The 10,797-nt window shown below is 42.8% G+C and overlaps 1 protein-coding gene across 1 annotated transcript in view; it reads left to right on the forward strand.

The window, feature by feature from the left end:
- Positions 1 to 10,157, forward strand: part of RABGGTB (Rab geranylgeranyltransferase, beta subunit) — a 19,441-nt gene extending 9,284 nt beyond the window's left edge. The window contains exons 2-9 of the mRNA XM_010185640.1: positions 267 to 374; positions 1,404 to 1,601; positions 2,276 to 2,381; positions 3,843 to 3,895; positions 4,000 to 4,110; positions 5,959 to 6,084; positions 7,178 to 7,327; positions 10,017 to 10,157. Of these exons, the coding sequence (XP_010183942.1) occupies positions 267 to 374; positions 1,404 to 1,601; positions 2,276 to 2,381; positions 3,843 to 3,895; positions 4,000 to 4,110; positions 5,959 to 6,084; positions 7,178 to 7,327; positions 10,017 to 10,157 (993 nt within the window). The remainder of the gene's footprint in view (positions 1 to 266; positions 375 to 1,403; positions 1,602 to 2,275; positions 2,382 to 3,842; positions 3,896 to 3,999; positions 4,111 to 5,958; positions 6,085 to 7,177; positions 7,328 to 10,016) is intronic.
- The last annotated feature ends 640 nt before the right edge of the window (positions 10,158 to 10,797 follow it).

Here is a 10,797-nt window from a genome sequence, read left to right on the forward strand (position 1 = left end):
GACGTCGAGGTGCGGCTGCTTCCGCTGTCTCGTTTTCAGTTTATTTGTGGCGAATTGGTGACTTTTCTGAGCTTTACTGGAAGGCTTCCTTCGCAGCCTTTCCCCGGGAAGGGTTTGGCCGGGCTGGGGGGTGTCGGTGCGAGGAGCGGGCTCAGCCCCGTGTGCGGAAGGGCCGGGCGTCGGTTCCCACACAGCACTGCCGGGGTGGACCCGGACACAGACCTCCCGCAGAGGCAGGGCAGCTGATGCCTTGGTGCTCTTCACAGGGGACACCGCAAAAGGACATTATCATCAAACCCGACGCCCCAAGCACATTACTGTCGGAGAAACACGCGGACTATATCGCTTCGTATGGAACAAAGAAAGACGATTATGTAGGTACCGGTTTGTTTCGGTGTGGCTGTGGGTTTATTAGCAGTAATAATCACTCTTTTTTACTTACTCAGAGTTAAGTTTGATGTATGCTTACAGGATAATTGTTCCTCGCCCTGCAATCCAAAGTGTGAAAGAAAGATGCCTCTGTTAATTTCCCTGGGTCTGTGATGAGTTTTGACATTAGGGTTATCTGAGAATAAATTTGGAGATAGTTTAGCTCTGAGACCTGGGAAATTAACTCCTTGTTCCTTCATCTACTGATGAAGCGCACGAGGAGTGTAGCTGCTCGTGGCTTTTACAATGGGGCAGTGTCCTGAATTGTACCGCAGCACTGCTCTGTGCTCACTGGCTTTGGTAAACACCTTAATGAGCATCAGTTTTATAGTCGTGGACTATCAGATGTAATCCACAGCAATAGGATTCCTGTTCCAGCAGGTGAAAAATATCAATAACTGCTTATATCCGCAGAACAGCAAAGTTGCACTTACTGTCCACACCAGAACTCTGAGCACTATTGCTTACAATTGCTGTTCTTGTGCTTAAAAGGTACTGCATGGAGAAAATAACGTTTGTGGGTAGGGTAGGCACTGTAATCAATGTTAAATAACTGAATATGAGATTTCACTTCCTAGTGCACCTCTAGATGGTGGCAGGCTTGGTGCTTGGATGTAAGTGTCGTTAAATGTTAGACCTGTTGTTTTTGAGACTAGTTGTGGTTGTCATTTGAGCGGCAGCTTGGGTGCCAAGATAAAAATTGATTATCTGAAGAGAACTGATGCCTAACTACTTGTATGTGTTTAATTTGCCACTAAGCTTGATGCTTTGAACTAGGAAATGGAGGGGAGGGAGGGAAGGCAGCGTGTGTGGCTGCGTGCAGGGGCACGTGCCTGTGTGCGTGTGTGTTGCACACACGTGATGTGCAGGGTGTCTGAGCGGCTGATGCGCAGCGAGTTGTCAGTGGGATGGAAGGTGGCTCTGTCTTGATGCTGTGCTTACCTGATTAAGAACTAAAATAGTGTCCTGCTTAGGAATACTGCATGTCGGAGTACCTGCGGATGAGCGGTGTTTACTGGGGGCTGACGGCAATGGATCTCCTGGGGCAGCTGCACCGCATGAACAAGGAGGAGATCCTGGCGTTCATCAAGTCGTGTCAACACGAGTGCGGGGGGATAAGCGCCAGCACGGGCCACGATCCTCACCTTCTCTACACCCTCAGTGCTGTCCAGGTAAACACAACAGCGCAGCTCCAGATAAACTCTTGTAATTAACGGTGTTGGTGATTGCAGATTTGTGAACCAGGTACTGTTGGATGCCAGTGGCAAAAATTATTTCGGTGCCTTATTAAAAAAAAATAAAATCTAATACACAAAACTCTAGGATTTGTTTGGCTGTATAATTTTCTTTAAAAATGCCAGATTTGGGAATGTTCTACTTTTAATGATCATTTAATGGTGACTGCATTTTTTTATAAATTTTGTAAGAGTTGTTTGAAATACTTTCTAGCTACAGGATTTACTGGAGTTTTTGGTAGATGAGTTTGGATTTTATAATTTCACCTCAATGTACATTGAGGTGAAAGATATGTATGACCAGAATAAGAGTAAAGTTTTTGGGTTTGTTTTTGGTTTTTTAATGTATTTACTACTGCATTGGAAGGGGCTGCTCAGGAAAGTGGTGGAGTTGCCACTTTCATTTCATTTTCATTTAAGATTTTCTTACAGTTTTTAGACAGAGACAGATGAACTGCAGTGAATGAAATTTTATTTTAATAAACCTTATCAAATAGCATTCACAGTCAATTAAATAGTCTTTTATAAATCCAGGATTTTTCCTTTTTTTAAGAAATTAATTTTTAAAATTTTTACCTCTCTCTGATTGTTAATGTGTCTGTGTTTTCCAGATTCTGATCTTATATGATAGTCTCCATGTTGTTGACGTAGATAAAATTGTTGACTATATACAGAACTTGCAACAAGAAGATGGATCATTTGCTGGAGACAAATGGGGTAATTTATAGATCTTTAAAATTCAGTGACTGGGTTGAGATGTGTGAGTCTGTGAACTTTAGTTTCCTTGGATGGGGTTTTTGCCTGTGTATTGCACAGGAATGTTTTTATTTTCTGAGCTATGAAAAAAGAGGTTTTGTGGAGGACAGAGATGGGTCTCATTCCTTTCATAAATATTCTAATCTTCAGTTCCATTCTTGTATTAAAAATAAATTGTCCAGGTCTTAAAGAAAACCTTGGGACATTTGTGACTTGGCAGTGCTTTGATGTACCAGATGTGCCACTGCATGAGCAGTATTTCGTAATGCTATAGTAATAGTAATAGTAATGCTATTTAATGGCAGTCGGTGAAGATCTTTATCCACGTTGGCTGTGAAAAGATCTTTCACTGTATGGGAATGAGAAAAACTGGTTTTGTACTCATGAACTTCTGTAAATGCTGATTTTGTTTCTGCACATCAATTCTTTCTGAACAAAGGTGGTTTTTTTAAGCTGAAGCATAAATATTTAGTCACTCTAAAAATGCTTATCCCCATGAAATGGTTAAATGTCAGTAAAACCTGCTACATGCCACTGATGTGACTGCTCTGGTACAGTGTGGCAGTGGAGATCAGGGCAGTCTCTGTGCTGCTGCAGAGGCAGCTGACGCCGTGTGCTGTGGTGTTCGCAGTTCGCTGCATCCTTTGTGTCGCAGCGGAGAAGCAAACACACAGCGGGTGTGCGTGATTTCCAACAGCGCTCACAGCACAGCCAGGGAGCGTAACGGGTGGTGCAGTTCACGTTTGCTTCAGCCAGGGGATTCCTGCAGAAAAGTCTTGCTTCGGCTTGACAAAAAAATGAATGTTTGCTGCTGGGTTCAAGTTTAAATTTTGACTTCAAGTATTAATTACTGGGGGTTGTGGTAGGAGAGCTGTATTGGTATAGGCTTGCCAAGCTGTACGCTGCTGTAAGCACAGTGGTTTTGGTTTAGCGTCCAGGTGTAAGTTCAGAAAAGAAAACTTGCAACTTTCATCAGTCTTCCTCCAAAAACAAAACCAGCTTCTACTTCTGCCCAGATTTAAGGCAGATTGAGAGCTATGTCCGAGTGTTTTTGAGCCTACTGCTCTGCAGTTATTTAGTAGGGCACTACAGAAACTCTAAAGTTATGTGGTTATTTGTAAGTTACCACTAGTTGAATTGGTTGGGATAGAGATCTGACTACACGCCAGCTCAAAATGAGTTGTTCACTTTTGTGTGCAGTAAACGTACAGATGACTTGAGTTGTAATGTGCGCTTTCTAAATTACCAAGGAAATAATCTGCAGCTGGAAAAAGAAATGGGGCAGATTTGGGGTGATTTCTGCTGTTTGGTGTAAACCCTAGTATTTTAACATTTTGCTCCATTTCTTCAGTGGTGATTTAAATGTATTATTTTTGTTGTTAATAAAAGCACTCTTCTGTCTTTCCCTTCCCCTCATTCTAGGAGAAATAGACACGAGGTTCTCCTTCTGTGCCACAGCAACGCTCGCCCTCCTGGTAAGTCCTGAGTCGCTGCCCGAGCACGGGCTCCTCTGGTGCTGCTGAGCAGCCCCAGTCGAGCCTGGCAGCACACAAAGGCAGCGCTTGCTTCTCTGGTGCAGGGCAGGCTGGATGCCATCGATGTGGGGAAGGCCGTGGAGTTCGTGTTGTCCTGTATGAACTTCGACGGAGGATTTGGCTGTAGACCAGGCTCCGAGTCACATGCAGGACAGGTGAGGTTTTCTTTACATGGAAATGTTTTACGTTAGCAAGCAACACTTACTGCCTGTATATGTCTTTACAACATCTCTCAGTGACACCAGTCGATGTACTTTGTTTCCAAATGCTTGATTCTAGTACCTTAGTTAAAAGAAACGAACAAATAGGTAGATAAAGACAATTGGAGACTCTTGAGTAAAAAAAAGATGGTATAGGAACAACTTTTAGGACTGTATTTCAGTCTCCACACAATGGTGTTGGAGTAGTTAGCATGAGGATTTTTAGAGAATTTTAAATAGGTATTAATGGATGCACTGGACCATCTGTCACTGTGCCTGCCATAAGTCATAATGAAACATACAGGTTAGTTGTATAATGTTTGATATTTATCAGCTGATGAACTCAACTGAAAATGAGATGTGAACCCTCTCAAGAGGAGGCTTGCCTAATTTTTTGAGGAAAGTCCGTTTCAAGAGTAGATGTCTAACTCAGACTTGGTAACATTTACCATGTTTTGTGGTAGGTGCTAAAGTGTGTTTTAGCAGTGACAGTGAATTCTGAAAAATGCTCAGTAAAACCCAGTTGAGGATGTGGTACTGTAACTGGAACAGATGAAGGGGCCTCTCGAGGAAGAGAATCTCAATGACTTCTTCCAGCAGGAAGTTTACATAAAAACTACCTTTCTTGGTTTTATTTGTTAATGGGAGGGATTATTGCACTTAACCTGAATTTATGAATAGAAATCAACTTTTAATAAAGTATTTTAATGCTGTTGCAATCACCTGTTTATTTTACATAATTCCGGTGAGCAGTGCCATAGCCAGGATTCACCTTGGCACATGAAAATGCTGGAGCTATTTTGTTGAGAAAAAGTGTTGGGTTTATCCCCCAACCCCTTATATTTTAAATCAGAAAAGTAAGCCTGGTACACGTACCTTATCTTTGCCCATGTGTTCTGAGTGGCTGGGCATGTTCTGGTGTTGAGGAAACTCAGATTGACCTGAGCCCACTCTTTGCAGCTGGCGTTTCCTAAGAGGGTTGGGTCTGCTGTGCCTATGCACATGCACCTTCAAATGCTGTGAAGGGAAGCTCCTTCGCCTGCACAGTAGTTCAGAGGTTTTCTGGGAATACGACACTTATTTTGCAGTATTCTTGGATAGGCAGATCCCTGCTGATGTGTGCTTTTGTTGTTGCCTTGCTGTTGTCTTATTGGGGTGTGTTTTGTTAGGAAAGGTGGTGATGAACAGCCTTCGATTGGTACTGGGGTTCCTTACAGTTTGTGCTTGGTTGCTTTCTTGGTGACCGCATGAGATGTGCCTGGGGTGTGCTGTTGTACTGTAATTGCTGTTTCCCAGGACAAAATGAGCAGGGATTAATCAGTGCACATACATTACGTGGCACACTGAGAGTAAGCCTAATGTGACTGAATGTGTGTGGGATGGCCAGGGTAATGAACTCTTGGGGCACATACAGGAACAAACCATAGGCTGATGCAGAATTTTCATAGAGGCCATGCCCAGCCTGCAGAAATCAGTTTGAGTGTTCTGGCTTGAGAGTGTGGTTTTGAAGTAGCACTGTGTGGCTCTTCCTCATCTTTTGGGATTTTTTTCCAAACCGTGCGTTAGTGTCTTATATAATCAAAATCTTACTGCTCTGTAGTGGCATTGTGTAACTGGTACTTTTATACAAATGGACTGTAACAATAGCATACTTTTCTAATGGAAAAGTAAAACTAATTTGAAACTCAAAGTTGAAATGTGTGTTTATTTTGTATTGTATTCCTGCTTTGAGATCTTCCTGCATTTAGTCTGCTAAGCTATACTTAGTTTTTAAATACACAAAATTTATGTCTGTAATTCTAGATCTATTGTTGCACAGGATTTCTGGCTATAACAGACCAGTTGCATCAAATAAACGCTGACTTGCTGGGTTGGTGGCTCTGTGAGCGTCAGTTGCCTTCCGGAGGCCTCAACGGGCGACCAGAGAAGGTACTGAGTGGCTGCTTTCCTTTGCTCATACTCAGGAGAGGTTATTTTTTTTTTCCTAAAGCTGAAGTACTGGGAAGTGTGGTGGTTCCTATGAAACATTTAGTGAACTTTTCAAGGAGGTCAGGCCTTCGTTTTGATTACTGATTTTGTCACTGGCACTTGTCACAGAATCACAGAATATCAGGAGTTGGAAGGGATCTTGAAAGCTCATCCAGTCCAACCCCTACCAGAGCAGGATCACCCAGACCAGGTCACACAGAAATGTGTCCAGGCGGGTTTTGAATGCCTCCAGAGAAGGAGACTCCACAACCTCTCTGGGCAGCCTGGGCCATGCTCTGTAACCCTTACAGTAAAAGTTTTTTCTTATCTCCAGCTTGAACCTCCTGTGCTCCAGCTTGGGACCATTGCCCCTTGTCCTGTCATTGGACACCCCAGAGAAGAGCCTGGCTCCTTCCTCCTGACACTCGCCCTTTACAAATTTATAAACATTAGTGAGGTTGTGCAGCCCTCGGCTGCGCTGGCTTTAGGAAAGTGCTGGGATGTCTGTCTGACCACTTGTACATGAGGGCTGGGACATATTCTGGCTTTGGGAACGATCCGTTCTGTATTTTTGTACAAAAAGTACTGGTTTTCTGCATGTAACTCCTGGGTGTAAGTGTTCCACATCACACCATGAAATTGTGTAACCTAGAACAATCTCCACACACAAATAGATAACCAACCAACAGGTAAAACCAAACAACCCAGTTGATATGAAGTGCTTTGTTCTTACTTCTGAAAAAGGTGCTGTGTTTTGGGGTTTTTTTAGCCTCTCCCACAGAAGATGACGGCTGTTCCAAAATCACATTCCTGTGGTTTTGTTTAATGAAGGGAGGAGGTTTGAAAAGGAGACTTTCCCTTCCTGAAAAAGGGAAGTCCTCTGAAAACAGACTATCTGGGAGCTTTCTTCTCTTTTATCCAAAAGAAGCTCTTCAAGTCGTCTTTTTCTGCAGCAGTATTATGACAGCAGACCCAGTAATGTGCAGGATCTCTAATAGAACAGGCAGCATCATGTTTAAAACCAAACCAAATTACAATCTCCTCTGCTCACCAGTTGCCCGACGTGTGCTACTCGTGGTGGGTGCTGGCATCCCTGAAGATGATCGGGAGGCTGCACTGGATCGACAGGGAGAAGCTGCGCTGCTTCATTCTGGCGTGCCAGGATGAGGAGACCGGAGGATTTGCCGACAGACCAGGAGATATGGTAAATAACCCTTCACTACATAAAATAGACTTAATTGGAAACTTCAGCTGAAAAAGTAAGTTTTCTCTTTTGAGTGTAACTCAGTTCATGATCCAGGTGTGTTTCGCAGAGCTTGTAGTGTACTTTTAGGAAAGAATAGGGTTGAGTTGCTTTCGGGGAGCAGGTATTTTATATTGCACTTGCACTGTAGTATCCCCACTGAAGTCAGTTGCCATTCCTTACAAATTCGGGTTTGGTTCCCCTAGCTTACCACGTAAATTCTTTCTCATGAGACCACTTGGAAGATCTCTCAGAATGCTGTGTTTGGTGGAGGGGTTTTTGGGATCTGTAGGGTTTGGGGAGGTTTGTTTAGTTTTGTAAAAGGATATGCGAGCGGGAGTCCAGCGCAGGTGAAGTTGTCTTCAACTCTTGGTGGTTTTGCCTGATCTAAATGAGCCGTAAGTTTCCGCTAAGAGCGGTAACTTTTGCTCTTTGCCAGCCCGGCCACTGAATAAATCCTGTCGCTGGCCTTTATGGAGAAGGGAAGAAGCTTTTGTGAGAGCGATGTGGAGAGGGGTGGATTTTCTGCTTGGCTGAGGAAGCAGCTGTGGCTTGGCTGGTCTGTTCCTCTGGTCTCAAGTGGAAAAGTTGAGATTGTCCAGGTAAAATGGTAAATGCAGTTCATGTCTTTCAAGGGTGCTGGACAGGTAAATTATTACAAGACCTCGGTGCAGCTCCTGCGGAACACTTGGCTGCTTGTTTGTCGGGGGAAGCCTTTGCTCTTTTATTGCAGCTCACTCATCTTCTCCTTTCTCTACAAATGCCTCAAAAAGTGGAGTAACTTTCTATTTCTTTGCAAGCTGATACCCAATTCCTACTTGGGGGAGGGGGGAAAAATCTTTTTACTCTGGTCTGTCATGTGGAAAGTGCTTTGGCATTCTTAAAATGGGAAGGTTTTTGTATCTCTAAGGAGCTCACAGACTTTTTACCTCTTCAGAATTCTCCACGAAAAGCCTAACGCTTAAAGTGTCAACACTTTTCTGGTGTCAAGATTAAACTGGAGCTGTTTCTGTCTTGCTAGAATTGAAACTTAGCAGAGCCTTTCCTCTGTATGTAATGCAAGCACCTTTGGGAGACTTTTTGCATATTACATTAGTGGTCATTTCAGACTGTTTTTACATGTCATGCGTTGCTGAATGGGCACTGTCATAGAAACACTGACTCCTGCAGGTTTTTGCTTTGTCTCTGCAGAAACTCACTCCTAACAGACCCTGTTGGGTTTCTGTTGGTTGGATCAGGTTTTTTTTGTTTGTTGTGGGAGTTTTGGGTGGAGTTTTTGTTGTTTTGGTTTAGGGGGCAGTGTTTTGGAGGGGGTTGGGGTTTTGGTGGGCTTTTGTGTTGGTTTGTTTGGGTTTTTTTAATTAATTCTGGGTTCTAGTCTCTTGACTTGACATTGTGATTGTATATCAGGTTTTGATCCACTTGACAAAAAGACAGCTCTGTCATCTTTTTTAAGTTCAAGGCAGCCAGTTCTTGATAACTTAGCTTGGTAGCTGTGCTTTTTAGCTTCTAGTTGTAATACAGCAGCTTTGTCTTCTTTTTTTTTTATTTGCTGTAAAGAAAACTGCAGAAAGCAGCAGACAATATAGCAGTAGATATATCTTCTAGGAGTTTGGGTTTTCCTGCACACACATACTGTTCAGCAAGAGGCTGAATCTGTAACTCCATTTGCACATGAAGTTGTACCTCCCCTTCTAGGCCTGTCCATCTGTACAAGGAAATTCTGTCTTGCCATTCCTAAAGTGTAGAGTAAGAATAATTATAATGGTTTGAGGACAGTAACTACTACTGTTGTTGTTGTTATGATGCTGCTGCTGCTGCTGATGTGGTTTGAACCTTCTAGGCTGTGATCAGTGGTTGGAGACCCTGCATGTGGCCGTAACATGGTAATTCAGCGTGGTTTGCTGCAGAGTAGAGCCTTTGCAATAAGGCCCAGAGGTTCCCTAATGCAGACAGGACATGCGCTGCACCAGGCAGCACAGGTACCTGTGGGTGGGTTTCTGCAGAACGGCTGAGTACCTCCACCACAGGATGCTTATCATGAGGCGTCCTGGTCTGCTGCAGTTACATGTGCTTTTAGTGAAGGTTCATACAATGAAGGAATATTTGAATACCAAATAACTGCTCCTGTCTCTTCTGGGTTTTTTCTTCCTTGTGTTTTTCCTTTCAGTTTTCTAGCACAGTAGGTTGCTGCTCCTCTCTCAAGATTTTATTGCACAGCTTTGTATTCAGAAACATTAAAGAGCATTGTAATGTTGCTGAAGAGCAAATGAGTAATTTACAGATGTGGAACTTGTAGATGATCAAGTTTGCTTTTAAAAGTTTTATTATCTTTGCTTCTGCTGCCCTATGACATTGCATGCTAATGGAGACACCTGAGTGCTTCCTGCCAAATTCACAGTTGAAAATTCTCTTGGCAGCAGACAATGGAGAAGCATCTGAGTAAATCATGGTATTGTAGATGCGTGCTGTGGAAATGTGGAAATATCTTTCCTGCCAACACAGCACAAATGAGTTTGCTCAGTTTCGTTGGCTTCTCCAGCCATGGAGGTTTTGCAGTTTCCTTGCTAGCAAACAAAAGCTGCACTAGGTACAAATGAAAAGCTGATTGACTTCTGGAAATGGACATGGACTTCTTTTCTTTTCCCAGGTGGATCCGTTTCACACCTTATTTGGAATCGCTGGACTGTCTCTACTAGGAGAAGAACAAATTAAGGCTGTCAATCCTGTCTTTTGTATGCCAGAAGATGTCCTTCGAAGAATAAATGTACAGCCCGAGCTTGTGAGCTAAGCCTTGTGGGGACTAAAGGTTGATGTGCCCAGATGCTTTGGTTTTTCTGATTTAAGTCATCTCATCTCTGAAACTGTTAGCATTTTCGCCTTTGAGATGTGTTTACATTACAGAAGTAAAGCAATAGCTTTACTGTGGGCTTTGTCACTTCGTAAACGGTATCGGAACAGGCTGGCTCTAATAACCTGAGTGTAACATGTTCTTTGGCTGTATATAAGAGATGTAGAAACATTTCTAATCTGTATCTAAATATATGGGCCTCTGCTTTTTTTTTTAATATTGAAGTCAAAGCAATAGTGTGAATGCTGGATTTTTGTATTCCTGTGATAACTATGCTCGCTAGTCTTTACACAAGCATGCTTTGATGATAGATCACACAAAGCACTTTAAAAGAATGTGATTAAAAAATACTGCTAACAAAACCCTACTTAAGCCATGCACTTAATGCCACACAGTTCGTCCTGTTCACATTTGCCATCACTTTTATATACCAAGAAAGAAGCCTTTTCTTTAGTAACTGCTATCAGTGAAAACAAATCATGGTTCCATTAAGTATACAAATGTCTTCATTTATTGATGAGTCCCTTCAACAGAATTTGGCTGTTATTTGAAATAGAGCATACCTTGAGTATGTATGTGA

This window comes from Mesitornis unicolor, unplaced genomic scaffold, assembly GCF_000695765.1.
Source record: "Mesitornis unicolor isolate BGI_N332 unplaced genomic scaffold, ASM69576v1 scaffold29995, whole genome shotgun sequence".
In the NCBI taxonomy this organism is placed as follows: Eukaryota; Metazoa; Chordata; class Aves; order Mesitornithiformes; family Mesitornithidae; genus Mesitornis; species Mesitornis unicolor.